Source organism: Odocoileus virginianus, chromosome 5 (genome assembly GCF_023699985.2).
Source record: "Odocoileus virginianus isolate 20LAN1187 ecotype Illinois chromosome 5, Ovbor_1.2, whole genome shotgun sequence".
In the NCBI taxonomy this organism is placed as follows: domain Eukaryota; kingdom Metazoa; phylum Chordata; class Mammalia; order Artiodactyla; family Cervidae; genus Odocoileus; species Odocoileus virginianus.
Genome location: NC_069678.1, coordinates 10,528,431 through 10,554,839, shown reverse-complemented (window position 1 = coordinate 10,554,839; position 26,409 = coordinate 10,528,431). Strand labels below are relative to the sequence as shown.

The following is a 26,409-nucleotide window of genomic DNA, read 5'->3' as shown; positions in this document are numbered from 1 at the left end:
AATGGCTACCCACCCCAGTATTCTTGCCTGGGAAATCTCATGGACAGAGGAGCTACAGTCCTTGGGATTGCAAAAGAGTCAGACGTGACTTAGCGACTGAACAGCACCAACAGAAGGTATACAGGGAGCGCTTCTGGAAGTTGCCCCAGGTCTTCGAGAAAGGGTCTCCTGCTTATGGGACATGCAGGCGACAGCCTGGGCCTTCCTCTCCTTCCTCTTGGGCTTTGTGTGAGACAAAGGGGACCTGGATGGGCAGAGTCCAGATGCTCTTGGTCTCTCGATCCTGAAGACATGGGGAAGTGGGTCCACTTGTTGGTGATCGCATGACCGTAGTGTGACTGTTTTCAGTGTATCCTGGTTTCTGCTGGCGCTCTGTCTCAGATTCTGGGGCTCTTTGGGCTGGTGGAGACTGGCCATGGTTGGCTGCCTCTGGAGCTGTCCCCCGACCGGCTAGGCCCTGAATGGGACAAATTTCTTTCTGTGTATTTGACAAACTAACAAACACATGAGTTTCCTAGCTGGTCTCAGTAATCTTCCCTCATCCCACTGCTCCCTGCAAACCTCTGTGCCAAGGCGGAGAGCAGGAGGGTCTGGAAAACCGTGCTTGCTATTCAGGGGCCTGCTGGCCAGATTCTCTCTCACTTTTTCCTGGAATTAGGGCAGGGAGCAGGACCTCAGGGAAACATATCTCCCCTTCCACTGTGACCCACTGCGATTCTGCTCTTTGTTCTTCAAGGTCTGTCCTGCAAGAAAAGAGGGACAGAAGGCAAAGTTGGATTCTGAGACAGAGTAAAATTCAGTTCAGTTGCTCAGTCATGTCTGACTCTTTGCGACCCAATGGACTGTAGCACTCCAGGCTTCTCTGTCCATCACCAATTCCCAGAGCTTGCTCAAACTCATGTGCATCGAGTCGGTGATGCCATCCAACCATCTCATCTTCTGTTGTTCCCTTCTCCTGCCTTCAATAGGAGTGACCCAAATAAGGCTCCCCATGCTCCCACCTTTAGGTCACTAGAACTCTTCACCAACTCAGGGCTCCCATCCAGGAAATGGGCACAGTCAGGCATTGACTAGGCACTCAAAAGAGGTAGTAGGTCTAAACTCTACAGATTCTCTTTGATCCCAGTTCAGATTCTCTCCCCACCCCCTTTCCCTAATTCTGTAGCAAAGGCCTCTCTGGCTCTAGCCTTGGTAAATCAGATATCCCTTTCCACACTGTCTCCACACTGGGCTCAGATGATGAGAGAGAGGAGATGAGTCAGACTGGGGGTGGGGGGCGTCACCCTGTCCCTTGGGCCCAGGTCCTTGTGGCACAAGCACAAGAATGTTCGGATGCTCCAGGCCATTTCATCTTATTTCTCCCTGAGATGCAGAACCAGACACTGACCTTCAGGGGGTAAGGGAGTTTCCCAGAGGCCTTTGTAAGGTGAAGGTGGTGATAGTGGGGGACCGAGGCAAGGAGGGAGGAGAGATGGAGAGGAGGGACAGTCCTGCCAGTTCAGAGAGCATCTGCTTCTCTTCCTGCCACCTCCATCGAGTGGGGGATTTTGCGTGCGGTTGCTGAATTAGACGCAGGGCCCTCCACTCTCACACACTCCACAGGACCGTCAAATGATATGAAGAACTTTCACACTGAAGTCTCAGGGCAGGAATCTTCCAGATCCAAAAAAAAAAAAAAAAATCAAGACCCAAACAAGCTAAAGGCCAGGCTCGAGGTGGAGGGAGGAGGGTGGAGGGAGGAGGGTGGAGGAGCTCAGAGTGAGGGCTCAGTGAAGGGGTCTTCTCATGAAGGTGCTCCAGCCCCAAAGCACCTCCTCCTAGACCTTCCCGTCCACCCGCCCTCCCCTCAGCTGTCACCTCCTAGGGTGAGCTCCTGCCTGCCTCCTTCTGGGCAGACAAAGGGGTGGAGTCCCAGAGAGGTGAAGCCAGGCTGAGAAACAGGAAGGGCTGGGGGATGAGGGCTCAGACTGGGAGAGCTCAGACTGGGAGGGTAACCTGATGAGGGCTCTTCCTTGACCACTCGATAAAGTACCCCAGGCCCCACCACTGTAGCCCTGCTTTCTTGCTCTTCCTTGCATTTATGTTACCCATCTATCATACACGTTTGTTACTGTCTGTTGCCTGCGTTAGAGGGTCCTTCCCACAGAACTGGGATTTTGTCTGTTTTGTTTATGACTATACCTCCAATGCCTAGGAGAGGTGCTTCTACACATTCACATGAGGACTTCTTGGTGGTGCAGTGGATAGGAATCCACTTGCCAATGCCGGGGACACAGGTTTGACCCCTGGTCTGGGAAGATTCCACATGCTATGGAGCAACCCAGCCTGCGTGTGCCTAGAGCTCGTACTCTGCAACAAGAAAAGCCACCGCAATGAGAAGCCCTCACACTGCAATGAACAGCAGCCCTCAATCCTCACAGCTAGAGAAAGCCCACTGTGCAGCAATGAAGACCCAGCACAGCCAAAAATACGTACACTTAAAAAAATAAAATAATTATTGACATGAGTAATGAATGGCTCTTACCCTGTCATAATTAGTTGTGTGACTTGGGCAAGTTACCTACCTCTCAGTTAACATTTACATCCTTACCAGGTGCCAGCGTGCCAGCGCTATTTGTCTATGAGCTGTGTACCTGTTAACTCATTTATGCCTCACAGCAATCCTATGAAATGGTGACCATTATTTTCCTTGGTTATCCACAGATGATGAAAGTGAGGCCCGGAGAGGTAAGGTGATCTGCTTAAGGAAGGCGGCTGCTCATGGCATACCTGGGCTGGCACAGGTGGGAACAAGTGCTTGACCCAGAACTGAATTAATCGCTGGTCCCCACTGGGCCCCTGCTTCTGTCCCCTACTCCCTATAACTCCTTGCCTATAAAACAGAGATAATCACAGCCCTCCCTTCCCTGCCCTCCCACTGCCTGCTTCCCTCATCTAAAGGAGCTGAGTCTTCAGGGAGCTGATGGCAAGGTTGAGCTTCATGTGCAAGGGGGTTCAAGGGAAGCCAAGGTGTCATGAACTCTCTGGCTGCCCCATAGTAAACATTAGGATTTCTTCCCCATTCCACAGTCTTCTGGATCTTGAGTTCTCTTTCTGAGAAATGAGGAGGGGTCTCTCAGGCCCAGGAATCAGGGGCGGGAGGAGAGAAGTGATATAAAGGGATTTCCATTTCTGGTAATATGGTGATCTGTGCTGGTTCCAGCTAAAAACAACAAAAAGTGCCGGAGAGAATAAAAACAGCTTTTCAAAGCTTTAAAGAGCTCACAAGGCGGTAAGAAATGAGATCAAAATCTAAGTGAAAGCAGATTCCAGGAAGAAAGCCCGTCGCCAGGCCCCTCATGTCCTGAGGACATCACTAACCTGAGCCAAAGTGATCTTTGGCTTTGTTTGTGGAAACAGGAAGGGTTCATTTGAGGAGCAGAGGCAAAGGGAAGACCCCCACATACTGCTGGGACCCCAAAGGGCTATACCCTTAAGCCCCAAACCAGAGGAAACCTATCCCCACCCCATGGCACTGCAGGGAACTCAGCCTTGGTACCACGTGGAGCCAGGAGGACAAGAAACAAGAGCTCTAGCTCCAGGCTGCCCTGGGGTGAGTCTGTGCTTGGTGGGGTGGGGTGGGGGGGGGGCCAGGAAAACACAGCCTAGACTTCTGGAACGCCCCCTAGGAGCAGCATACCTTCCTCCCGGGTCTCAAAGTCATTCTACTGATGATCCCCCCAGGGAAGCGAGCGTGTCCAAGCGAAATCCTTAGGTACTGTTTCAGGGGCTCAAAAGAGCTCCAGTACCGTAGTTCTTTATGTCTCAGCACAGAAAAGAATTCAGGGAGAGGTGAAGTGATATAGTGAAGAAATGATTTACTGGAATAAGATGCTTGTGAGACTTACAAGCGGGAGGACGAGTGATGCCACACCGTGAGAACTTAGTGGGCTCCAGTTTTATAATCAGGAAAAGTGGGGAGGGAGAGAAGACCTTCTTTGTCTTTCTTGAGTAGACATCAATGCTTCTATCATCAGCTCCTCCTCCAGGTTGAGCAAGGGAGTTTTCTTGTCTCTACACAGACAAGCAAGGTTCACAAATTATTTTTTTTTTCTGTGTACAAACATCATGTCCGAGGGATCATCAACTTACTGAGCTCACTGTGCAGCATGTGGGTCTCAATGTTTCATTGTTTTGGGGGATGTCTTGTGCTTCTGTTGTGTGGTTTTGTTGCTAAGGAAGCCTGCTTGCTTTTGTGGTTAAGCAAACCTGCTTGCAGGTTTCCCTGGTGACTCAGTGGTAAAAAATACACCTGCCAATGATGTGGGTTCGACCTCTGGGTCAGGAAGATCTCCTGGAGAAGGAACTGGTAACCCACTGCAGTATTCTTGCCCGGGAAATTCCATGGACAGAGGAGCCTGGCAGGGTACAGTACATGGGGCTGCAAAGAGTCAGACATGACTTAGCGACTAAACAACAGCAAACCTGCTTTCTTGAGTAATCATTAACATTCAGAGGTCTTCCATATTTTTTCTACGTACCATCCCCTAGTGGGGTTACCTATTCAATCACCTATTTTGTCCCTTTGAAAGTGAAAATGTTAGTAGCTCAGTTGTATCTGACTCTTTGTGAGCCCATGGACTGTACCCCCCGGCTCCTCTGTCTATGGAATTCTCCAGGCAAGAATATGGGAGTGGGTAGCCATTCCCTACTCCAGGGGATCTTCCCGACCCAGGGGTTGAACCCCAGTCTCCTGCACTGCAAGCAGATTCTTTACCATCTGAGCCACCAGGACTCTGCCCCCATCACAAAGACGGTCGGTCTGGGGATCCAGCAGGGAGAGTCATGGGCTCAGTGGTCTCACCATAAATGGGGGGGCTGAACCAGAGGCTCACCAGGATCCTCTCTGATGCAGGGATTCTCTGGGGGTGAGGCAAAAGTGTGTCCTCATTTTGTCTTCTGGGATGCCTCTTCAGCATGAAGAGGTAGGGGGCGGCTGTGGAATGACCTGTCTCCTCTAACCATGCAGGAAGGAGATGGACAGGAGGCCGTGCCCTGTTCCCAACGCTGGGGGAGGGCAGAGGGAAAATGAAGAGGTGGTGGTGTCTGCAGCCTTTGATGTGTGCATGGCTAGGTGTGTGAGTGGGGCGTGTAGTAGGGGTTGGCAGCGAAGGAGGCAGGGGAGCCCCTGGGGGGCATCCTGAGCTTGACCTACTTATATCTCCCCATAATTACTCCCTTCCTTCATCGGGAGGCTACAAATAGGGATGTCCTGTCTCTAGGTTCCTCCACTCGAAACGTCAACATCAGAGGTGAGTGCCAGCTGCTTGGGTCCTGCCCTGGTCTGGGTGTTGGTCAGCCCGAGTTCTGTCTCCTGGCTCAGGGTCTGAACTTGGGGCCAGAGGGGTGACCACAGCAGGGACTGAGGAGGTGAGGGGAGTCGGATGATAGACTCAGGGGTTCCAGGCACAGTAAGGCGATGCTGAGGAGCTTGGGTTTAGGGGTGTGCAGAGCTGAGGTCTAGCCGAGGGATGGACAGATGGGCTTAAACCACTGCTGTTGCCCATAGTTAATTCCCCCCTTAACCCACTCTCTTCATTCCTGCCAGGGGGCGAAATGGGCCAAGGAGGCGGGCAAGAGAGGATTCCCTCTAGTCTCTAGGCACCGAGATCCTGAAAAAGCCACAGTGGTGGTGCCAGGCAGGCTGGTGGGAGCCCAGGAGGGCAGTTCAGCTCCTCTGCATTTCCCTATTTCCTGCCATCACGGCCCTTTCATCTCCTGGGAACCCAGAACTTTGCTCCAATCCTGGGCTGTCACAAAGCGTTAAACCCCAGGCAGCACTTAACCCCTTTCTCTCTCCCCACTCTTGACCGTCTGCAGGGCTCAGCACTAGGGCGGGAGAGCCTTGGCCCAGGCTGCCGCGTGCTGCCGGACTCCTGTCCCCTGGGGGAACCGGGAGTGAGTCACTCACTCACGTGGAAACAACACATGTCTTCCTGGCTGCCTTAGGGTTTCCCCGGGCTGGAGGCATCTCCCAGGAGGGCGGTGGGAGGGGCCAGTGGAATGAGGGTGGGTGGGCAGTGCTGGGAGGGCTTCCCGTCTAACAGAACGGGGTGCTTGTCTGCAGAGCCTTCGGTCTCAAGACCCTTGGGGGTCAGGGGGATGGCCGTAGTTGGGGCAGATCATGGATTGGTCCCTATGGGAGCTGGCTGTCTCCAGAGACCATCTGATTCAGGTCCCTGATTAGGTCTGTGAGGTGGGATTAACCCCATTTCACAGATAAGGCACCTGAGACCCAGACCGGGTAAATGCTCATCCTCACCTGCACAGCTAGTCAGAGGCATAGTGGGTCTTTGGATGCCACTTCCCTGAATTCAGGGCAGAAGGGATGGTGAGGGGGTGGTGGTGAGACTGTAGGGGTTCCTCTGAGACCTGACTCTCTCTAAGGATGCTCAGCTTTGCCAAGGGCCTGAGGCCAGGAGCCCAGAGCCAGGATCTCCATGCAGGTTCCTATGGAAGGGGCTCTGGGGTCCTGAAGGGGAGGAAGATTCTAGGATCAGGGGGCTGTGTCTCAGAGGGTGAGGCAGAGCTGGACTGAGCCATTGTTGGGTGTCAGATGAGAAAAGATGGAGAAAATAGGTGGGGGTTTCCCTGGTGGCTCAGATGGCAAAGAACCCTCCTGCAAGGCAGGAGACCCAGGATTTGATCCCTGGATTGGGAAGATCCTCTGGAGAAGAAAATAGCAGCCCACTCCAGTATTCTTGCCTGGAGAATCCCATGGACAGAGGAGCCTGTCTGGCTACAGTTCATGGGGCCACAAAAGAGTCCAACATGATTTAGCGGCTAAACTACCACCACTGTGGGGGAGTGAGATAAAGGGGGGGCCACTCTCCCTGAGGGGTTTGCAATTAAGGGGTTGGGCAATTAAGGCCTCTGTCCAGAAATAGAATGAGTGGTGGTGGTGGGAGAGGGTGGGGGTGGTCGGAAAATAAATGAGGAGGAGCTGGTGTGGTCAAGGAGGGCTGCTCAGAGGAGGGGGAGCTTGTGGGTCCGGAAACATGTAGGGGGTTAATCCAGGTCTGGGCGCAGTCCCTGGGACACTCGAAATGCAGAGGTGAGAAGAGGGGCTGACTTGGCTTCTGCCACCTTTGTTCCATGACAGTCAGTATGGCCAGTCTTCTGGAGCAGGCGTTGGCTACTATTGTGAGCACCTTTCAGGAATATTCACAGCTCTCTGGAAACCCGCTCTGCCAGGCGAAGTTCAAGGAACTCCTGGAGAAGGAGCTGCCTACCTGGACCCCGGTGAGCACCTGGGCTGAGCCCGCGAGGGAAGCACTGCTTGGGGTCTGTGAAGAGACCCTGCTCTGAGTCTGGGGCGCGAGGGGGTGGAGGTTAGACTGTGGGGAGGGGTGCTGGGAGGGAAATGGGCACAACAGTTTCTTCATCTGTAAAGTGGGAGAAAATCACCTCCCAGACTGTCTGGCAGGGCAGTTGGGAAGGCTGAGTGAGAGCTCTGTGAAGAACGCCTGACGCGCAGTCGGCAGTTGGTGAATGAGCTGAGAAAGAGGATTTGGGAGGGGAACTGACCTGGTGAATCCTCAGAACAGGGAGGCTGAGGTTGACCCCAGGGGCATGGGTTGCTGACGGCTGGGACCACTGCGGGGAGGAGGCGTGGAGGGGAGGGAAGCTGGCTGTGTGCACCAGGCTGCCCTGCCCTCCTCAGCCCGCCTTCTCCTCCCTGCCCGCCCCACCCCGCACAGACGACGCTTCGGGAGTGTGAGTACAAGCAGTTCATCAGTGCCCTGGACACCAACAAGGATTGCCAGGTGGATTTTGTGGAGTACATGCGCTTGCTCGCCTGCCTCTGCGTCTACTGCCATGAGTCCTTCAAGGACAGCCCCCTGAAGCCCTCCTGCTCCCAGTAACGGGCAGGGCAGCTGTCGGAGGGCAGAGGTCAGGGTCCTCTCTCTGCCCTGAGGTCATCCTGGGCACGTCAGCTCTCCCCTTCCCAGCCCCCCGTGCCCCTCCTTCTAGAATCTCCCAGGTTTGCCCCTGGTGTGCCAACCCATGAGTCCAGGAGACACGAGGGGACCATCCCCAGGATCACAGCTAGTGATCTGAAAAGCAGCCAGCTGCTGCCTCCCCACCAGCCACAGCGGTGGTGGCTGTCAAGGCCCAGAAGAGCATGTCTGGGAGAGATTGTGGCAGCAAAGGCCTCTTTTGTTCCTAATAAAGAACTGGCATCACTTGGCTTCGTTTGGTTCTTCTGAGACGACGGCCTGGGATAAGAGTCCCACTGAGGCATCACGCCTCCCTGGACTTTTCCACGGGAGGACAGGAGGTTGAGGGCAGTTTCAGACCCTGCGGAAATGAAATGGTCCCAATGTCCAACAGGAAGGCATGGGGCAACTCGGGGACAATGTCCACGGGAGGATGGTGGGGTGGGGGGCTCTCTTGTCTGTCTGTCTGTGTTGGGCGGGTCTCTGAAGACGAAGCTTCCTTCGGCTGTGAAGGAGGTGAGAGGGGGGTCAAACTCAGACCCCAGACCGGCTGTTCCGGGAGGAGGGTGGGGCTGTAGGGGAGAGGGCGGGCCTGTTCCCCCGCCCTGGGCTATGAGAGCCCAGAGTGTAGCACTAATCGGATTAGGGGTTGGACTAGGGTGTTGCTCCCTGATCATCTGGGGGCGGGTGCTCTGCTGTTGAAGGGGGAAGGAGAGAGACCTTTAGGCAGACCCCTCTCCTTGAAGCCACAGCCACCTGAGGGGTTTAACCCCTGACTCCTCCCCTGAGCTCATACCTCACCCTGGGAGGGTCCCCTGATCCGTGCCTCCCCTCATTTTGTGCTGCATCACCTCTAATTTTCCTCTGCTACCTGCCATCTTCATCCCTGACACCCAGCCCAAATCCAAGCCCCCTCCCAACACCTTCTGCCACACCATGCTCTTGGTCTCTTCAGTCCCTCCCTGAGCCCCAGGGCATGCCCCTCTTTCCCCATTCCATCACTTCTGCATCCAGTGCCTTTCTCCAAGCATGTGCCTGGGGTGTCCCCAAGCCTCCTTTGGGTGTTAGCCTGTTCCTCCGCCCAGACCCCCAGCTCCTGTCCCGGGGCTCACTCAACACAGTAGGAAGCTCTTTGGGGAGGGGCGCAGGGCGGCATGAGCCGCCCCCAGCACCAAGCCTGAGGTGCCCTCCCTCTGTTCTGGGTTGCCACGTTCCAGGGCAGTTTCCCACCTGCCACCTTCCACCCCTCTATGCTGGCTGCCTGGGGGGACCACGTCCTCCTTGTCCCTCATACGTATCCCAGGCACAACCTGTCCCTTGCCCCAGCTCCCTAAAACTCAAGCTGAGCTGTGTACACCCACCCTCCAGGCCCCTGCCTGTGCCCCTGGGGCTCTCCTGTGTCCGTCTGTGCCTGCTGGGGCAGGAAGCTGGCTTTCCAGGCTGGGCGGGTGGAGGGGGGTGGAGGGGGGCCGTGGCGTTCACCACATCAGCCCACGATAGGAGGGCTGGGTCCTGTTCTCCCCCATCCCCTGCCATGGGCAGGGCCTGGCCCGGGTATAAATAGGTCAGACTGCTGGGTTCTCCCCATTCTTCCTCTCTCCCCATCATCTCTCCCCAGCACTTCCTCTCTCTCGGTGAGTTGTGGTCGCCTGACTGGCACGCAAGAGGTGTCAGGTTGAGGCTAGGGGCAGGAGAAAGGGAGGTGGGCGGGGGCCAGAGGTGATAAACAGGTCCAGATGTGAGATTCCGATGTGGAGGCTCTGGGGTGGGTGGTGTGTGCGTGCACAAGTGCGTGTGCATTCAAGGAAGAACAACAAGGGTGCAGGTGGCTGGGTGGGAGCTGTCTGGGGGGTTCTGTGATGCTGGGGCTTGCGTGCGTTGTCACTGCTGTATGTTTTGTGGTGCATGTGACTGGTGGGTGTGCACGATGGCTGGTGTCTGCTGGGGGGCACACTTGGGTGTAGAAAACACAGTGAAGGCAGAAGGTGACTGTGGGCTCTGGCTGGTTAGGTCCTAGGAGCCTCGGTCTTGCACACAGCAGCCTGGCCCAAGGGAGGGTGGCCTCCCTGTCCCTCCCCTGCATCCGTGCCGCTGCCACCTCACCCTGCCCCTCCCTATGCACTGGTTTTTTCCGCTAGGCCCCTGGGCAAGCCTCCAGCAGCCTCGCCCAGCTCAGTGCTGGGAGGGGGAAAGAATGGGCTGGGGTGGGGCTGCTGTGGGCTGAGCCCGTAGGATTGAGTGAATGGACCAAGTGAGGGTGGAGAAAGTGCTTCTGGGGAGCTGGCTGCCTGGAACCCAGAGCCTGAGCACCAGGCCCTGCAGGAGTTTGCTGCCTCAAGCATAAATTCCCCACCCCCGCTAGGAGCTGTACCCCTTTCTGGATGGGAGCAGTGTCACCAATGTGCTCCCTGAGGGATGGGAGTGGGGGGCATTTCCAAATACATAGCTGGGGGTGGGGTGGGGAAAATAAGGTTGTCTCTGTGACCCTGCCCCCAGCTCCTGACTGCTGCCATGGCGTACCCCCTGGAGAAGGCCCTCGATGTGATCGTGTCCACCTTCCACAAGTACTCGGGCAAGGAGGGCGACAAGTTCAAACTCAACAAGTCTGAGCTAAAGGAGCTGCTGACCCGGGAGCTGCCCAGCTTCCTGGGGGTGAGTGACACTGCCTGGGAGGCACCCGTCCTCTGCTCAGCACTACCTACAGCTGGTATCTGCTGCTGACACGGGCAGTTTCCGGGCAGAGAGCTTACCCTGGCTGCCTGGGGCCAAAGCACAGTGGGCACCCACCGCTCACTTGCTAGCACCCTCAGAGAGAGGGCAGAGTGAATAGACAGGGTACGGTGCTCTGCACAACTTCCCTGGAGGGAAACGGATGCTCAGAGAGGCTAGGTAACTTCCCAAGGTACCCAGTGCTTAAAGCTGAGATCATGAACTAGGATGCTTGAGCTCTTGCCATCACTCCAGCAACGAACCTCTTGTTTTGTTTTTTTTTTAAGATTCTGTGAAAGTTGTATGCTTTCCCTTTTTTAGTTGAAATATCATTGATTTACAATGTGTTCATTTCAGGTATACAGCAAAGTGATTTAGCTATATATACACATATCTGTTTTTTCAGAGTCTTCTCCATGATAAGCTATTACAATATTGAGTACAGTTCCTTGTATTATACAGTAAATCCTTGTTGCTTATCTCTTTTATATACAGTAGTGTATATCTGGTAATCTCATATTCCTATTTTATCACCATCCCCCTGCCCCATAAACCATTTTTGAGTTTCTATTTGGCTTGTAGACGTGAAGATGTAGTTCTCTGCAGACACTCACACACCTACAGAATTCTCCCGAGCAATTCCAGATGCCATCTGTATCAACCTTTATGCTGTTTATATATTGCTTTCATGACCATTGTATAACTGGACTCTTAAAATGACCTTGGCAGAAGATGCTGTGGTCTCCTTTGTCCAGTTGTACCCAGGTCCTCAGACTTCATCTGAGGGGTAGCTTAGCCCCTAGGCCTGGAGGTCCAAAGCCAGGCCCGCCAAGGGGTGCTGGTGCCTTCCTGAGCGCCCATCTGGAGGTGCAAACCTCGTCCAGTCCTAGCTCTGCCCCACTCCCCCACCCCGACTTCGCTTCTGGTTTTCACTGGTAGCCTCTTCCTCCTGCAGAAAAGGACGGATGAAGCTGCGTTCCAGAAACTGATGAGCAACCTGGACTGCAACAAGGACAACGAGGTAGACTTCCAGGAGTACTGCGTCTTCCTGTCCTGCATCGCCATGATGTGCAATGAGTTCTTCGAAGGTTTCCCTGATAAGCAACCCCGGAAAAAATGAAGGGTCCTCAGGTGTGGGTGGTGGGGGGCTGCCAGCTGGGGTCTTCCCTGTTGGTGGTGGGCACATCACCTCACCCTGGCTCCTCCAGACGTGAGCACAATACTGAACAAGTTCAATAAAGATTCTTGAAAGCTACGAGGCTGATGGTCTGAGAAACTCTGGGGGCGTGGGGTGGGGCCTGAGGGGTACAATGTGGGGGCAGTGGGGAGGGGGTAACGGAAGATGCTGGAGTTGAGTTGTAGTGTTGTGGGGAGTGGAGAGCAGACGAGTGAGGGTGGGAGAGGGATGCGGGCGACTGTGTGTGTGTGTGGCGGAAAGAATGGACTCTGGATGGGGCCAAAGGCAGGGCAAGGGACCCCAGAGGCTTGGAACACTCCAGCCGTAGGATCTTAGCCAGTGTTCTCACCCATCCCACCTCCCCAGCCTTGCCTCTGGCAGGACCTCTGACTGAGGCTGGGATGAATTTGAAGGTCACATCTGCTCCTGGTTGGAGTCTGGAATGGAGTGTGGGTGCCCTGGGGTGGTGGGGAAAGGGCTGAGTCATGGGGAGGAAGTAGTGAGGCCTGAGTGGAATGGGGAGGAAGATTCAATCCTGACACTTAACAGCTCGGACCCTGCCTGCCACCTGTTCCAGTGCCCTGGCTTCAGACCCCAGGAAAGATGAATTCTTCCTGTCCAGGGTCAGATCAGGGAGGTGACATGGAGGAAGGGCAGGTTGATGGCCACAGCATGAGAATATCATCCTTCTCTAACCCCATCTCTCCCGGAGGCCCTAGGATGAGATTTGTTACCAGTTAACAGTCATGCTCCATCAGAGGCGGACAAAGGTCCTTGGAACTGATGAGTGGAGGACAGTAACTGGGTTTGGAGGAAGGGAGATAGTGGGAGGTGACCAGAGTTTTGGAGACAAAATTCCAGGCCTGAGATCTGATAAGTGGATTGAGACTCCCCTCCCCTCCTCCCCCACCCTCCAGAATGTATCAGGCATGATAGTGCTTCTCTTTAGGTTAAAGACCAGCGGCTCCAGCCTGCAATGGGTGGGGGTTAGATTTCCAGGCCTTGCCTGGGTGGTACAGGGACCTTCAATGAAGAGGTGAGTAGAAGGCAGGTCCAGAGACAGAGAAGGTCTGGTTCCCATGACCTTTCAAGCTTTCTCCTTTTCTTCTCATCACATTGTTTTTCTCTCAAGTTGCAGAGGAGTGGGGTAGGTGACTCAGATGTTCCTTCAGAGTGTGACTACAGAGACTTGGATAGAATTTTGATCCAGGAAAAAGTTTGCCACTTCTTCCTTCTCCCCCCTCATCCCCCGCCCTGGTCTGCCCATCTTCCACTGGAGTGCCCTCCCCTGAGTCTCCCTTCTGCATCACTCTCTACTTTGGAAACTCCTGTTGCTTAGCGACCAGTCCCTGCTGCCTCTTTACCTTTGGCAGCTGAGGGTGGGAGTGGAATTGGGGGCAGCAGGGAGCATCTAGGCAGGCTAGGGTGAGGTGGCATCAGCCACAGGCACTAAGCCCCTAACTCTGTTCTCTTCTCATTCTTGAACTGGTTGGTGGTAGAACAATGTCTGGGCTTCCCTGGTGGCTCAGTTGGTTAAAAATTTGCCTGCAATGCAGGAGACCCCGACATGGTTCCTGGGTTGGGAAGATTCCCTGGAGAAGGGATAGGCTACCCACTCCAGTATTCCTGGGCTTCCCTGGTGGCTCAGATGGTAAAGATTCCACGTGCAATGGGGGAGACCCGGTTTCAATCCCTGGTTTGGGAAGATCCCCTAGAGGAGGGCATGGCAAACCATTCCAACATTCTTGCCTGGAGAATCTCATGGACAGAGGAGCCTGGCAGGCTACAGTCCATGGGGTTGCAAAGAGTCAGACACGACTGAGCAACTAATCACAGAGACTCAGACTAATGTCTGAGTCTCTCCTGGGATATAGGCAAATCTCCTTGACCCACACCCTGGTCATTACTGCACCTTGAACCTGCTCCCTAGGGTCCACAGCCTCTACCCCATCACCCAGCCCTACCCTGCCCCGATTTCCGCCTTGGTCTCCCTGATTCTCAGTTCCCCAAGGGTCTCTGACAATTTTTTCCCATGGTTACCAGTGAGGTGTCGAAGAAATCATCATTGAAAAGTCCTTTAAAAATCTTAGTCTCCATGCTCGCTAATGACCTTGACCATGCCCTTGGCAGGAAACATCTTCCCCTGCTGATTCCCATCTTGAGATGCATCTGTTCTGCACGTGGGGTGGATGGGAGGGCTCCAATACAAAGAGCAGCCTAGGGTATGGGTGGATACCCTGCATACCTCCTGATTCTTCTTTCCAGGGATCCTGGCTTTCATCCCATCAGATTGTGAGTTCTGGGTTTTGGTTGGACAGACAAAACTGGGATTGAAAATGTATTTACCAAGGTAAATTCAGTATGCTCCCATCCCCTCTGTTTAGAAACAAGGAAGATGAGATTGGCAAAAGGGGGTTTCTTTGCAGCCACGTCCCAGGAGGCTCTGACCCAAGCCTCTTTGTCCCTGGCCCCTTCTTATTGGCCCTTTCTTTCCCCTGGTTTCCTGGGGACTGGAGCAAGGGAATAAAGGCAGAGAGCAGTGGCAGGCAGCCTGTGTCTGCCGCGTGAGTTCTCCGGCTCCCTTCTTCCTTGGTGAGTCCTTCCTTCTGATCTCCCTGCTCATTTATACGGTAGGGCAAGCTGGGCGATGAGGCCAGAGGCTGACAAGCTCTGGTGACCTCCACCAAGAAAGGCTGGGTCTGATGAGTGGGCATGTGTTCAGGGAGGAAAGGGCTGGGTATTTGGCATCATGGCTACGAGAATTTCCTGAGAAGTGGCTGTGGAGGTGGAGGTGGGGATCAGAACCAGCCAGGAGGCTGCTGCAACTGTCGAGACCCTCGCCTTCCACTGTGGTCCTGGCTGAGTCTCCCGGTGGTGGCAAGAAGCTGAGGGTTTGGGGTGGTAAGAGATGAATGACGGGTCCAGTCCAAGAATAGCCAGGTGGGCTTCGGGCTGAGGGTAGGAGACAGTAGCTTCCTCCTCCTTTCCTGGCTCAGGACTCTACACAGATTTACCTGCAGCCCCCAAGTTCCTTGGGCGTTGGCTCCTTCCTGCCTAAAGGGGAAGTGGTTTCCAAGTCTGAGTCACAGGAGCTCCAACAGCTAAGACGCTTTGGAGGGGTGTGTGGCTGGGCTGGTGGACTGGAGGGCCCCAGTCGACCCAGTCTCTGGATCCAGCTCTCACAATGACCCTGGAGAGGAGGCCCACTTCCTTCACTGACTCATGACTGGTCTGTGTGTACAGTTCTCTGGGCTGGAGCCTGGGGACCAGGGGAACAAGTCCTGTCACCCCTCTCAGCTTCCTGCTGAGATCTTATCTTCTAGTTCCAGCCCCAGGTTCCTCCAACCCCAGACTCTCTCTTTGCCCTGTTCCCCACTTCTGTAATGAGACACTCCCTGATAGTGGGTGGTTCAGGCTCCTGGGCCAAGGGGGGTGACTAGGGTAAGGAGAACGACCTCTGGAAAAGGAGTGCCCAAGCTGGGTCAGGCTGGAAGAAAACCCTGACCCTTCACTGGCTCCACCATCTGTCACCAGTTCTGAGGAGGTCAGCTTGTTACTCCCTCTGCCCCTAGACCCTTTTTTTTCAACATCTTCTAAGCAGGACAGTGTGCAATCTCCTTCCAGGGCTGGTCAGGCTCTGGCTCTTCCAAATTTGCTGCGGGTCTCACTACAGCCTGTCCTGAGACATTGGGGTCCACGTGCTAGACTTTGGTCCCACTTAAAGGAGAAGCTTGGAGAGGGATTAGTGATGGGGTCCGGATTCCTGGGGAATGTGATCTTTCCCTCTCCCTTCAGCCTCTGGAACTGCACACCGTGATGGAGACGCCTCTGGAGAAGGCCCTGACCACTATGGTCACCACTTTCCATAAATATTCTGGGAGAGAGGGCAGCAAACTGACTCTGAGTAGGAAGGAGCTGAAGGAACTGATCAAGAAGGAGCTGTGTCTTGATGAGGTGGGTTCCGGTTGCTCCCCTGCACCCCAGAGTCCCAGCGCTCCCTGGGCACGGTGGGGGAGGGGAGGGAAAAGAAGAGGAAGCAGGGATGCCACTGTCAGGGGCTCCCCAGCACGAGGAGGGGAGGCCCCTCCAGAGGGGACACATGTCTGTCTGCAAGGTACACTAGTCTCAGCCAGGACAGGATGGCCAAAAGTAGGGGTGGAGACCCAAGGAAGACGGTGAACATCTTGGGCGCATACGACTCTAGACCTGGTGCTAAGGATGAATCAGGTATCACTGGGATCAGAGAAGAGCAGTGTTTGCAGGGTGGACCTCAGTCTGGGTGAGGGATTCAGAGAAGGAGATGAAGGAGACTTCCAGGTTAAGGCTGGGTTCCTGCAGCTGTGGAATCTGTGAGAGGAATGGGGTGGGTGGTGGGTGAGGGGATTCAGGGGTCCAGGTCAGTTATGCATAACTCACAGGCAGGGTTCCCACCTGGTCCTGCTGTGTCCGCCACTGCCGGGGCTTTCAGCTGACGCTGACATGGAACCCAAAAGGACCATTCTGCTAGTTTGTGAACACAGGTTGGAAGGAAGCAGAACTGATTCTTACCAGATGGAGATGGTGGGAGGGAGGCAACCGACAGAGGGAGAGGCCTATGAGGTAGTCATCACATTATTGTTAGAGTTAAAAAAAAGATTAAGGCTCAGATATATTATATAATCTCCAGCTAGTGAGAGGTTGGAATTCCAGGCCAGCCCCATGTATAACTCTCCCTCCTTCCTTTAAAATCAGCCTGGGTCCACTGAACCTTAGTGGTCTTCCCTAGAGAAAAATGGGAATGTGTCTCTGTGGACAGGAGACCGAAGCAGGGGTGGGTGTCACCAGGCCTCCCCTCTGGCCTTCCTGCGTACTTCTCTGCATCCTGGAGTTAATGAGGGCAGAGGGAGGGGCCGTGGGTCCGGCAGGGTTAATTACAGGGAGACGGAGGCCCTGGGGAGGGCCTGGCTATAACAGGAGCCCAGATTGGGGACAAGCGTGGCGTCACAGAGAGGCTGTTTCCATCTCCGTATGTCCCGACGTCCTGTCTCCTGTGCCAAAGCTGGAGTGGAGGGCAGTGAAGAGGAGAGGGCAGGATGTGCCTGTATTATCCTCCTGTTCCCCCAAGTGCCCTGTCTCCCTTGTAGAGCTGGGCTGGGAGGGCAGGGGACCAGATAGAGAGCAGGCCTGGGTGCCATGCACTCGTTCCATACCTCTGTCCTGCAGGCTCTCCTAGCTAGGGAACCCAGAGCTCTAACCACTGCTCTCGTGGAGGGATGTGCGATCTGCTTGAGTTCTGAATGATCCCCAACAGGGACAGAGTAAGACTGGGATCCTGCTCAGTGCCAGTATAGTCACCAAGCTGTTTCTATGAGGCGGTGTAGGAAATCTAGTTGTTTCTTTGAACGGTAGAAATTGTTGAGAGGAAGAGGGGGGCCTACACTAGCCTGCACTCTAGTCATTTATTCAGATTCAGGAGTCAGCTCACGGAGGCTCTGCTTGGTGTCAGATCCCATGCTGGCTGTGGCCTGGGGGGAGGCTCTGGGGGTTGAGATGCTCCGTGTTGCTGACTCAGCTGAGGATCAGCCTGAGGCCACCTTCCCAGGGGGCACGGCAGGGCTGGGAGAGGAGGCTGGCTGACTTATCTCTCTATCTGGGCCCTCGAAGAAGATGAAGGAGAGCAGCATTGACGACCTGATGAAGAGCTTGGACAAGAACAGCGACCAGGAGATTGACTTCAAGGAGTACTCGGTGTTCCTGTCCACGCTGTGCATGGCCTACAATGACTTCTTTCTGGAGGAGAACCAGTGACCGGGGCCTGGTCCCTGGCCGCTGCAGCTCTGCTCACAAACCCTCCATGGCCCCTCGCCTTCCCCTCCCTCCCAGATAGACCCTGCTTCAGCCTTCCCCTCCAGCAGAGGAATAAAGGTTTTCCAATCCAGGTGTCCAGGGTTGGTTTGGTAGATTCTTTTCCACCTTGGCTGGGGGTGGGGTGGGGCCAGGCAGAGCTTCTCCTTGAGTAAGTGGACAGCCTCTGGGAGTTAGGGTTCTGGGTTCCCTTCAGAGTGGGTGTGACTAATCTTACCCAGGCTTAGTCTTGCCCTCCAAAAAATAAAAATAAAAAAATAAATGGGGAACTGGGGCCAGCCTTTTGCTTGCCTCCAGGGAATGCCGCAAGTATGCAGAGAAAGCTGCTGGGGGAAAGTTCTTGGGGAATGAAGACACAGGTGAAATCCTTACATGCTGTTTCAGGAGCTCCAAAGAGCTCTGGTACCATAGCCCTTTATGCCTCAGCACAGCAAAGAATTCAGCAAGAGGCTAAGTGATAGATAAGAAGTGATTTCCTGGAAGAGGACTTGTGAGGCTTGCAAGTGGATGAGTGAGAGATGCTGGTCCCTAAGAATTTACTGGGTTACAATTTTACAATGAGAGGAAAGGTGGAGAGGGGGAGAAGACCTTTGTCTTTCTTGAGTAGACATCATGCCTCCATCATTAGCTCCTCCTCTGGGTTGAGCAGGGGAGTTTTCTTGTCTCCACGTGATCAAGTTAAGTCCACAAATTACTGTTTTTTATGAGTACAGAGAGCATGACCTAGGGATCATTAACTTTCTGAGCTCACTGGGCAGTATGTGGGGCTCATGCCATCACTGTTTTGTTGTTTCGGGGTATGTTTTATGTTTCTGATGCGTTGTTTCGCTGTTAAGCAAGCCTGCTTAGTTTTGTGGCTAAGCAAAGCCAGTTTCTTGAGTAATCATCAATTCATAGGGGTCTCTCATACTTTTTCTACTTATAGTCCTCTAGTAGGATTAACTGTCCTACTACTTTGCCCCTTTATTCTGTCCCTATCACTGGAGGCAGCTGGGATGTGGTTCCTGAGGGCAGTGGTGGGCTGGCCAGAATGACTTGTCCCTGACTCACAGGAGGCTTTCCCCGCTCCCCCCCTCCCCCCAACACACTAAGAAAAGAGAGTCTGGCCTTGACCTCCATGCCAGTCCCCTTCTCCCTTATTTCCCCTTTGCAATGAGCCCCACCCCCATCATCCCTGGGGTCCAGAGATTTCTGCTCTCCCCACCTCTCCATATCAAAATCTTTTCTTAGGAGAGGATCTGAAAAACTTTGCAGTTGAGGGTGAATAACTACTGACACAGGGCTCTTCTCGGGTATGCGGGTGTGCGTGCAGTTTAAAGGGCAAAAGGTTCCCAGTGGAATTCGGGAGGGGGTGGTGTGGGGGGAGGGAGAGGGTGGTGGTGGCAGGAATTTATTTTCCCTAGTGGGATGGGTGTTCCAGATGCCCTGTCAATTCTATCCTTCATCTAGGGTTTCCCCTGCATCGCCACCCTCTTACTTCACAGACAGACAGACAGACAGACAGACAGACAGACACACACACACACACACAGTCGCTGCCCGGTTCTCCACCTCCTCCCCTTGCCCTGTCACATCACGACATGGGGGACACACTGAGTTTTGGAGATTAGGCGGGTGTGCAGGTCTTCCTTAAGCCCCTCACACCCACCCCACGGAGCTCCGAAAAGCCCCCGGGGCAGGGGGCGTGGAAAGTTCAGGCCGAGCTACTGTGTAAAGAGCCGGCCAGGGTGAGGCGTGGGGCGGCACGCGGGCGGCGGGGGGCCTTCGCTGACCGGCTTCCTTGACAGTTGCGGGCTGGCCAAGCGCACAGCCTTCCGCTAGGTCGGTCGCTCCCTTCTCTTTCGCGGCAGCCGGCGGCGAGTTCTCACCAGGGCAGCCCCGGTCCTTCTGGGGCGGCGCTCCCGGGTTAGTCCGCCCGCATTCAGAGTAGGCCGGTGGCGGGGAGAGGCAGGCCCTGTCAGGCTGGCCCCGGGCTAAGGCATCCTATGGGGCAGCTCCCCACAGCGGGCCTTGTAGGGTGCAGGAAGGTGTGTCCCGGGTGTGGGGTGTGTCAGCGCCATGGTATGTGGTCCTGTGAGGGTGTGTGTGTGTGTGTGTGGTGGGGGGGACTGGGTGTGCAGCCTCCATCCCACACTCCCAACATACTCCCCAACTTTCTTGGAATCCCTAGAGGAGAGTTCTCAACTGTGGTCTTATTTATTCCTTAGGATCCTTGAACCACCTCTGCTCTGGTTCTCTTCTCTGCAGGGCACTTATCTCTTGGCCCTAGAGTCTGCCCTCCCCCTCCCCTTCCAGCCCTGGGCTTTCTCCTTTCTCCACCAAGGTTTACCTCACCCTAGTCAAAGGGAGTTGAAGGGGTTGCTTGACGGTGGTCTTGAGGGACATGTGTGGGTGAGTGAGAAGGCCTTGCTGCTGAGGGTGCTGACCTGCCCCGTTTCCTGCAGCTCTGAGCCCAGTCTTCAGCTATGGGGATCCCCTGGATCAGGCCATTAGCCTCCTGGTGGCCATCTTCCACAAGTACTCTGGCCGGCCGTGAGGGTAATAACACCCTGAGAAAGAAGGAGCTCACCCTTGGGGAGATGAGTGAGCCTCCCAGCCCCCCTCTCCCCACCTTCCACTCTTTAGCAGCAGGACTGGGAGAGGGCGGGGTGCCAGGTGCATCTGACTCACCCCTGTCCACATTCCAGGGCCCTAGACCACATGCCTTACCATTGGTTCACACTCCTGCGGGGCTGGGGATCCTCTCAGCCTGCTATTCCCTCCCCTGAGTGAGGAACAGAGGAGAGGTAAAGCCAAGTGAACCCAAGGTGAAATTGGATCTTTGGTGACAAGTGAGAACGGAGACACTTGTATGAGAGAGGGCTGCCTGGGAGGGGGAAATGCAGAGAACTCAAGGTCTCGTCACCGTTGAGTCTGGATTTCCCGTTCTGACACTTTAAAAGATGCAGGATGCTGAAATCACAGAGCTAGTGGGCGAACTGGACCAGAACAAGGACCGTGTGGTGAACTTTCAAGAATATGTCACCTTCCTGGGGGCCCTGGCTATGATCTACAATGAACTTCTCCGGGACTGAAAATGAATTGGGAGGTGGAGACGCCTTCTCTCTGGTCTGTCTGTCTAATGGTGGTAATTGTACAATAAATGTATTATTATTTTTTGGTTAAATCTACCCTTGTGTCCTGGCTTCCCAGTGATTTCTGTTTCCTCCTCTGACGCTGCATCAGCCGTCAGGAGGTTTTCTCTCAGGTACCTCTGGCAGTGACTCGGTGACTCACCAGGCCAGGAAACTGGTGGGAAGGCTCACAAGATGGTGGATGTACCCTAACAGAGTGGCTGTGAGCTCATAAGCTGGCTTTCATGTCAATTAGAAAAGATGTCCACTCTGGGTGAAGCTATCTTAAGGAAGGCTCAAGTGGTCCCCAGGCTTCCCAGGTGGTGCCAGTGGTAAAGAGCCGCCTGCCAATGCAGGAGACATAAGAGATGGGGGTTCCATCCCTGGGTTGGGAAGATCGTCTGGAGGAGGGCATGGCAACCCACTCCAGCATTCTTGCCTGGAGAATCCCATGGACAGAGGAGCCTGGCGGGCTACAGTCCATGGAGTTGCAAAGAGTTGAACACGGCTGAAGTGACTTAGTATGAAGACACACACAAGGGGTCCCCGGGAGAGTGGGTTCTGGGATGGGCTTGGAGAAGGAAATGGCACCTGAGTCAGGCTGTGTTGAGCCCATAGTGGAGCAGAGATAGTCCTAGCAAGGTCCCTGATGATGAAGATTTATTTTTGCTCTGAGTAAGGTCAGAGTGGAAGGGCCAGAAGTGCTGGGGGCAGGGCTGGTCCACGTTCTCAGTACAGCGAAGTGGGGGCATTGAAGGCGCCATTGACATGCCCAGCGCCTGGTCAGGGAGTGTTCTGTCATCCTGTTGAGACCACCACAGATGGACAGGACACTGGATGCTTGAGTTCCCTTCTGCTGCCTATGCTCTGGGTGGTCAAAGTTGGGAAGCACGCTTTAGGAGTCTGTCCATGCATTCAGGGGGCAGGGTTCTTTGTATTAGGGGCGGTGGTCTGAGAAGCTGGCAGCTGTGTGAATATGTGAATCATGGGGTGTTTGTGAAAAGGGTGGAGTGGGGGGTCCCCAGGATGAGGTGGGGACCCCAGGGCTGGGCAACCACGGCTTCAAGCTTTTCTGTCAATATTGATCCAGCCAATCCCTACAGCCTTAGCAGCATGAATCACCCCAGTTATTCCATCAGAGTCAAGCCTCATTCTCAGCCCCCATCAGGGAAGGTGGGTAACTGTCTGAATTATTGCCTGAGTTCATTGTTTGCATTAGTGTTTTCACATGGGGGGTGAGGGTGGGGGCAAGGGGGCAAATTGTGTCTCAGGGTGATGGGGCAGTTGTCACAGTTCTGTCCCCTGCAGGCCTGGTGGGCCCCAGGCAAGTTCCTCTGTAGGCTCTGGGGACCTCAAAGGGAAACCATATCCTCCTTCTCCTCTTACCTCCGCACTTCCCTGGGGCCCAGGTTTGTGGCATTGTCTTCTTCCTCCTTGGGGTGGGGATGAGTGGACAGTCTCAAGAGGACTGGAAGCCTTACCTTTTGGTGTCCCTCCTTCTCTAGTGGCATCTCCTTCCCCGCAGGGTGCAGTGACTGGCACAGTTGGGAACCAGGAAGGGACCCAGGGCTTGAGATCCTAGGCTGCAACCAGCCTTGGTTGTATCCACCACCACCTGGACAGATACCGTCCCAGAACCCCGGAGGCCCACATACTGGGGCGTGGAGTGAGCGCCCTCTTGTGGGTAGAGAGCAGGACGCGGCAGAGCGGTGGGGTTGGCTTTCTCCAGCCCTGGGGAGGGGCCAATGGTGGTTGGTGGAGCCCTTCCAGCGAAGAAGGAAACGCCACTTGGTGCTCAGGGAATATCAGCCCGGTGATCTTTTGGCTCCTGGCACCTAACCTTTGGACAGCAAGATCAAACCAGTCAGTCTGAAAGGAAATCAACCCTGAATGTTCACTGGAAGGACAGTTGCTGAAGCTGAAGCTTCAATACTTTGGCCACCTGATGCGAAGAGCCGACTCATTGAAAAAGACCCTGATGCTGGGAAAGACTGAAGGCAAAAGTAGAAGGGGGCGGCAGATGATGAAGTGGTTAGATAGTGTCACCAACTCAACAGACAAGTTTGAGCAAACTCTGGGAAATAGTGGAGGACAGAGGAGCCTGGTGTGCTGCAGTCCATGATGTTGCAAAGAGTTGGACATGGCTTAGAGACTGAACAAACACAAACCTAACTTAATCCTCAAATAAAGCAATTCAGCTTCATCTAAGACACACCTACCACCAGCAAGTCAAAGAAAGGAAGGCAGTTTGCAAAGATAAATAGAATCTGAACCCTTCCTCTCCCCTCCCTCCATTTCCAGGCTAAGTAGACCATCATACAAAGAGGGAGGAGGGGTCATTTCAGAGGGTGAAGATCCACTGCAGAGGGAGGGCCTACTCAGACCAGGCCTTCAGCCCTGCATCTTCAGGGAGCTCTGGTGGGTGGGCAGGCCGTGAAGCCGAAGGAAATCAATAAACATGCACAGTTCACATGCATCTTAACAGATGTGTCCTTTATCAGCTGTCTTTCCATAGTAGTGGAGGGGAATAGGAACACAGATTTTAAAAATAAAATCGCAAACAAATAGCAGATCTCTGTTTGCTTTGAAGTTATGGTTTTTAAGGTTTTTTTTTTTTTTTTTTTGTGGGGGGCAGTGGGAGGCAGCAGCATTTACAGTGAAATTTGGTGGATGCTCTACTCAGAAGGTGGGATTGGGTGTGGAGGGGAGGCACAGACTGGTCATGTTTTATTGCATTTGCTTCCAACTGATGTAAGGTTGGAAGTGAAGCCTTTAGCTCACGCTCTGGAACAGGGTTCTGGGCTTAGAGCAGAAGGAAATGTTCAGATGTGAGCTGGGGGCTTCACACCTTGTCCCTTGAAGCTGATCCAGGCCTCTGGTGGAAGTGGCTGTGTGTTCCCCCACGCCCCTTGATGAGGCTCCCTTTTCCCTCGCGGTGTGTAAACAGGCATTAATCCTACGACCTAGTCAGCCTGACTCCCGGGAAGCTGAAACAGCAACATCACAGCCCATGTCTGTAAGCTGGGGCGGGCCCCAATCAAAGGAGTTTAGGACTGAGTCACAGTATGCAGCGCTTTGTTTTCTGCCAAGCGTATCCAGTACAATGGAGAATAAAGCCGCTGTACATTTGCATAGCACTTTTAGCTTTACAAGGCACTTTCTTATCCATTGTCTTTTGTGATGCTCAGAAGATTCGTGGGTAGTATGAATTATTAACCTCGTTTGACAAGTGAAAAGACCAGTAAAGGAGTAAGGGCCTCCACCCTGGGCAAACTTAAGTTCAGAACTGGGGCCTCTCCATTCTCTTTGCCAGTTCATCAGTGCTTATCGCATCATGACATATTTTGGCCATTTCTTCTTCATGTTCAGTTTTTCTCTTAAATGTTTTCATCACATATTGCGAGTGTACAAAATGATTTATAGAAATAATCAGTGAGTCAGAGTTGTCTTGGCCTGGGTCTTATTCTGGGCTGGGTCCCATTCAAGGACCAGATATTCAAAGACTAATGACAAGGAAAGATGACTTTTTACTACTTGTATGGCGGGAAATAGCAACCCACTCCAGTATATTTGCCTGGAGAATTCCAAGGACGGAGGAGCCTGGTAGGCTACAGTCCACGGGATTGCAGAGTTGGACACGACTGAGCGACTTCATTTAAGGAGGGAAAGGGAACTTGCTTTCTTCTTCTGGAATGGTCTCCTTAGGAATGTCACTGGCCTGAATCTTAACACCACCCTTTGGAATGTAAATAAAATTTCTCTAGGAAGAAGATAGCTCCAGGAGTTCCAGGTTTTAGATCCTAGAGATCTCTAAATTCCGAGTCTTCATCTCTCTCTTTTTTTTTTTTTTTTCATTTTATAACGGAGAGTATTTTAATTCTTGTCCTTAGGAACTATAAACACTAGCATGATTTGGAAATGAGACTGTACCAAACACCGGCCAGAGAAGAATCGTCCAGTCTACGGCTTCTCTTTCGTCTGGTCACTCAGAAACATAATATTATCTGCTATAATTGTTGTTGCTTGTCGTCTCACATTATTTTTATCCGTATATTCACCATAGTCTACTTTCCCTTCCACAAAAATTCGAGACCCCTTTTTCACATACTGATATGCCACATCTCTGAGGCCCGGTCGGAACACTGAAATTCTATGCCATGTTGTCTTTTGACTGACATCACCCATTTGGTAGGTTTCATTTTCCCCTGATCGCCACATCTCATTTGTTGCTAGGGAAAATATTGTGACTGGGTTTTTTCCATCTACCTGTCTCATGACAGGGTCCTGACCTACTCAACCAACCAACTGCACACGATTCAGAGACCTTTCAAGAACCAAACTGCTAGCTACTTCAGACTCATGTCTTACAAACTGACGAAGCACCTGTACTACAGGTCTTCGAAACATGGCTTCTACTCTCTTTTTCTTCCAATCTAATCTTTAGTCTTTTCCTGAGGCTCTGGCCCGCACCTTCATCTCTTTTGAAGTATAAATACCTAGAGAGATAGCTTTGTTTTCTTGAGCTCCTTGGAGCTTAACCTTGGGACCTACCAGAGGCAGTAAGCATTTGACTCTCTCTCTTTGGGAGACAAGTGAAAGAAAAGTGAAAGTTTTAGTTGCTCAGTCTGACTCTGTGATCCCACAGACTGTAACCTGGCTAGGCTCCTCTGTCCATGGAATTCTCCAGGCAAATATACCGGAGTGGGTTGCTATTTCCTACTCCAGGGGATCTTCCCGACCCAAGAATTGAACCCAGGTCTCCTGCATTGTGGGCATATTCTTTACCATCTGGGTCACCAGGGAAGCTCTGGAGCAAAACAATTAAGTATAGAATGGCTGCAAGTTTAATTCTCAAGGTATGTGAAGAGTCCCAGTGTTAGGGGAAGCACACTGACTGAAACCGCCCACCCTGGCCAGGCATCATAGTAACCATTTGCATGAGTTGTTTTCCACAGTAGGTCCTGGTGAGGAACACAAAACTAATAAGCCATCTCCAACCGGAAGGGTTCGGGAAAGGTTAGAAGGAGACACCACGTGTCCGACCACCTCCCAGAATCCCTCTCTCCGGCATCCATCTTGGCTGAACAAGGCGTGCACCACCAGGAAGGACTCTGAGTCAGATGATTGGCTAAGGACAACCCGGAAACTAATCCCACCACCATAAGACCGAAGACTGAGAGCCACATGGCAGAGCAGTCCTTCTGGGTTCCCTGACCCTACTGCTCTCTCCCCGGGCACCTCTTCCCAATAAAATCTCTTGCTTTGTCAGCACATGTGTCTCCTTGGACAATCCATTTCTGAGTATTAGACAAAGAGCCCACTTTTAGGCCCTGGAAGGGGTCCTGCTTCCTGCAACACCAGGAGGCTGGGGCTTGTGCTGGGGAACTGAGACATTCACTGAAGTTTTATTTTCTCACACTCAAACAACTAATGTTAATAAACTAGAATGCATTATTCCATAGCATTGTTTATGACTGTGTTACGTTATATAAATGCAGTCCCACATATAAGAGATGTTTTGTATAATTGCATTAGAAAAATGGCATCATGATCTGTATATGTTTTTCTCATTTTATTTTTCTCCATT

General features: G+C 53.3%; 3 protein-coding genes, 1 long non-coding RNA gene and 1 pseudogene across 10 annotated transcripts; 4 read left to right on the top strand and 1 right to left on the bottom strand.

Annotated features, from left to right (window-relative positions):
* Positions 1 to 5,191: 5,191 nt before the first annotated feature.
* S100A3 (S100 calcium binding protein A3) lies at positions 5,192 to 8,225 on the top strand. Of its 4 annotated transcripts, none has more exons than XM_020890855.2 (3): positions 5,192 to 5,291; positions 7,142 to 7,281; positions 7,740 to 8,225. In XM_020890855.2, the coding sequence occupies exons 2-3, from the start codon at positions 7,147 to 7,149 to the stop codon at positions 7,902 to 7,904; spliced, it is 300 nt and encodes a 99-aa protein (XP_020746514.1). In that variant the 5' UTR covers positions 5,192 to 5,291; positions 7,142 to 7,146; the 3' UTR covers positions 7,905 to 8,225. The 4 variants fall into 4 exon arrangements, with proteins under 4 accessions (XP_020746514.1, XP_070323238.1, XP_070323239.1 ...); XM_070467137.1 differs by lacking the exon at positions 5,192 to 5,291 and adding an exon at positions 6,073 to 6,214; XM_070467138.1 differs by lacking the exon at positions 5,192 to 5,291 and adding an exon at positions 6,073 to 6,226.
* A 1,279-nt stretch (positions 8,226 to 9,504) lies between these two features.
* Positions 9,505 to 11,943, top strand: S100A4 (S100 calcium binding protein A4). Its single transcript, XM_020890854.2, has 3 exons — positions 9,505 to 9,613; positions 10,476 to 10,631; positions 11,644 to 11,943. The coding sequence occupies exons 2-3, from the start codon at positions 10,491 to 10,493 to the stop codon at positions 11,806 to 11,808; spliced, it is 306 nt and encodes a 101-aa protein (XP_020746513.1). The 5' UTR covers positions 9,505 to 9,613; positions 10,476 to 10,490; the 3' UTR covers positions 11,809 to 11,943.
* A 2,305-nt stretch (positions 11,944 to 14,248) lies between these two features.
* Positions 14,249 to 17,790, top strand: S100A5 (S100 calcium binding protein A5). 4 transcript variants are annotated; one of them, XM_020890853.2, is made up of 3 exons: positions 14,249 to 14,457; positions 15,661 to 15,819; positions 17,512 to 17,790. In XM_020890853.2, the coding sequence occupies exons 2-3, from the start codon at positions 15,682 to 15,684 to the stop codon at positions 17,650 to 17,652; spliced, it is 279 nt and encodes a 92-aa protein (XP_020746512.2). In that variant the 5' UTR covers positions 14,249 to 14,457; positions 15,661 to 15,681; the 3' UTR covers positions 17,653 to 17,790. The 4 variants fall into 4 exon arrangements, with proteins under 4 accessions (XP_020746512.2, XP_020746509.2, XP_020746511.2 ...); XM_020890850.2 differs by having other exon boundaries at positions 14,256 to 14,457; positions 17,509 to 17,790; XM_020890852.2 differs by lacking the exon at positions 14,249 to 14,457 and adding an exon at positions 14,982 to 15,094 and having other exon boundaries at positions 17,509 to 17,790.
* Positions 17,791 to 19,480: 1,690 nt separating this feature from the next.
* Positions 19,481 to 20,879, top strand: LOC110135682 (uncharacterized). The gene is made up of 3 exons (XR_002313432.2): positions 19,481 to 19,614; positions 20,154 to 20,247; positions 20,652 to 20,879. It is a non-coding gene; the product is annotated as an uncharacterized lncRNA (long non-coding RNA).
* Positions 20,880 to 24,655: 3,776 nt separating this feature from the next.
* On the bottom strand, positions 24,656 to 25,286 carry LOC110135679 (single-stranded DNA-binding protein, mitochondrial pseudogene; annotated as a pseudogene).
* Positions 25,287 to 26,409: the final 1,123 nt, after the last annotated feature.

What these genes read in the sequence shown, in the direction of transcription:
- S100A4 (XM_020890854.2), top strand. Translation starts at nt 10,491, where the DNA reads ATGGCGTACCCCCTGGAGAAGGCCCTCGATGTGATCGTGTCCACCTTC. An exon ending in AGCTGCCCAGCTTCCTGGGG is followed by an intron (nt 10,632 to 11,643) that starts GTGAGTGACACT and finishes TTCCTCCTGCAG; the next exon opens with AAAAGGACGGATGAAGCTGC.
- S100A5 (XM_020890850.2), top strand. Translation starts at nt 15,682, where the DNA reads ATGGAGACGCCTCTGGAGAAGGCCCTGACCACTATGGTCACCACTTTC. An exon ending in AGGAGCTGTGTCTTGATGAG is followed by an intron (nt 15,820 to 17,508) that starts GTGGGTTCCGGT and finishes GGGCCCTCGAAG; the next exon opens with AAGATGAAGGAGAGCAGCAT.
- S100A3 (XM_070467137.1), top strand. Translation starts at nt 6,142, where the DNA reads ATGGCCGTAGTTGGGGCAGATCATGGATTGGTCCCTATGGGAGCTGGC. An exon ending in CCAGAGACCATCTGATTCAG is followed by an intron (nt 6,215 to 7,141) that starts GTCCCTGATTAG and finishes GTTCCATGACAG; the next exon opens with TCAGTATGGCCAGTCTTCTG. An exon ending in AGCTGCCTACCTGGACCCCG is followed by an intron (nt 7,282 to 7,739) that starts GTGAGCACCTGG and finishes CACCCCGCACAG; the next exon opens with ACGACGCTTCGGGAGTGTGA.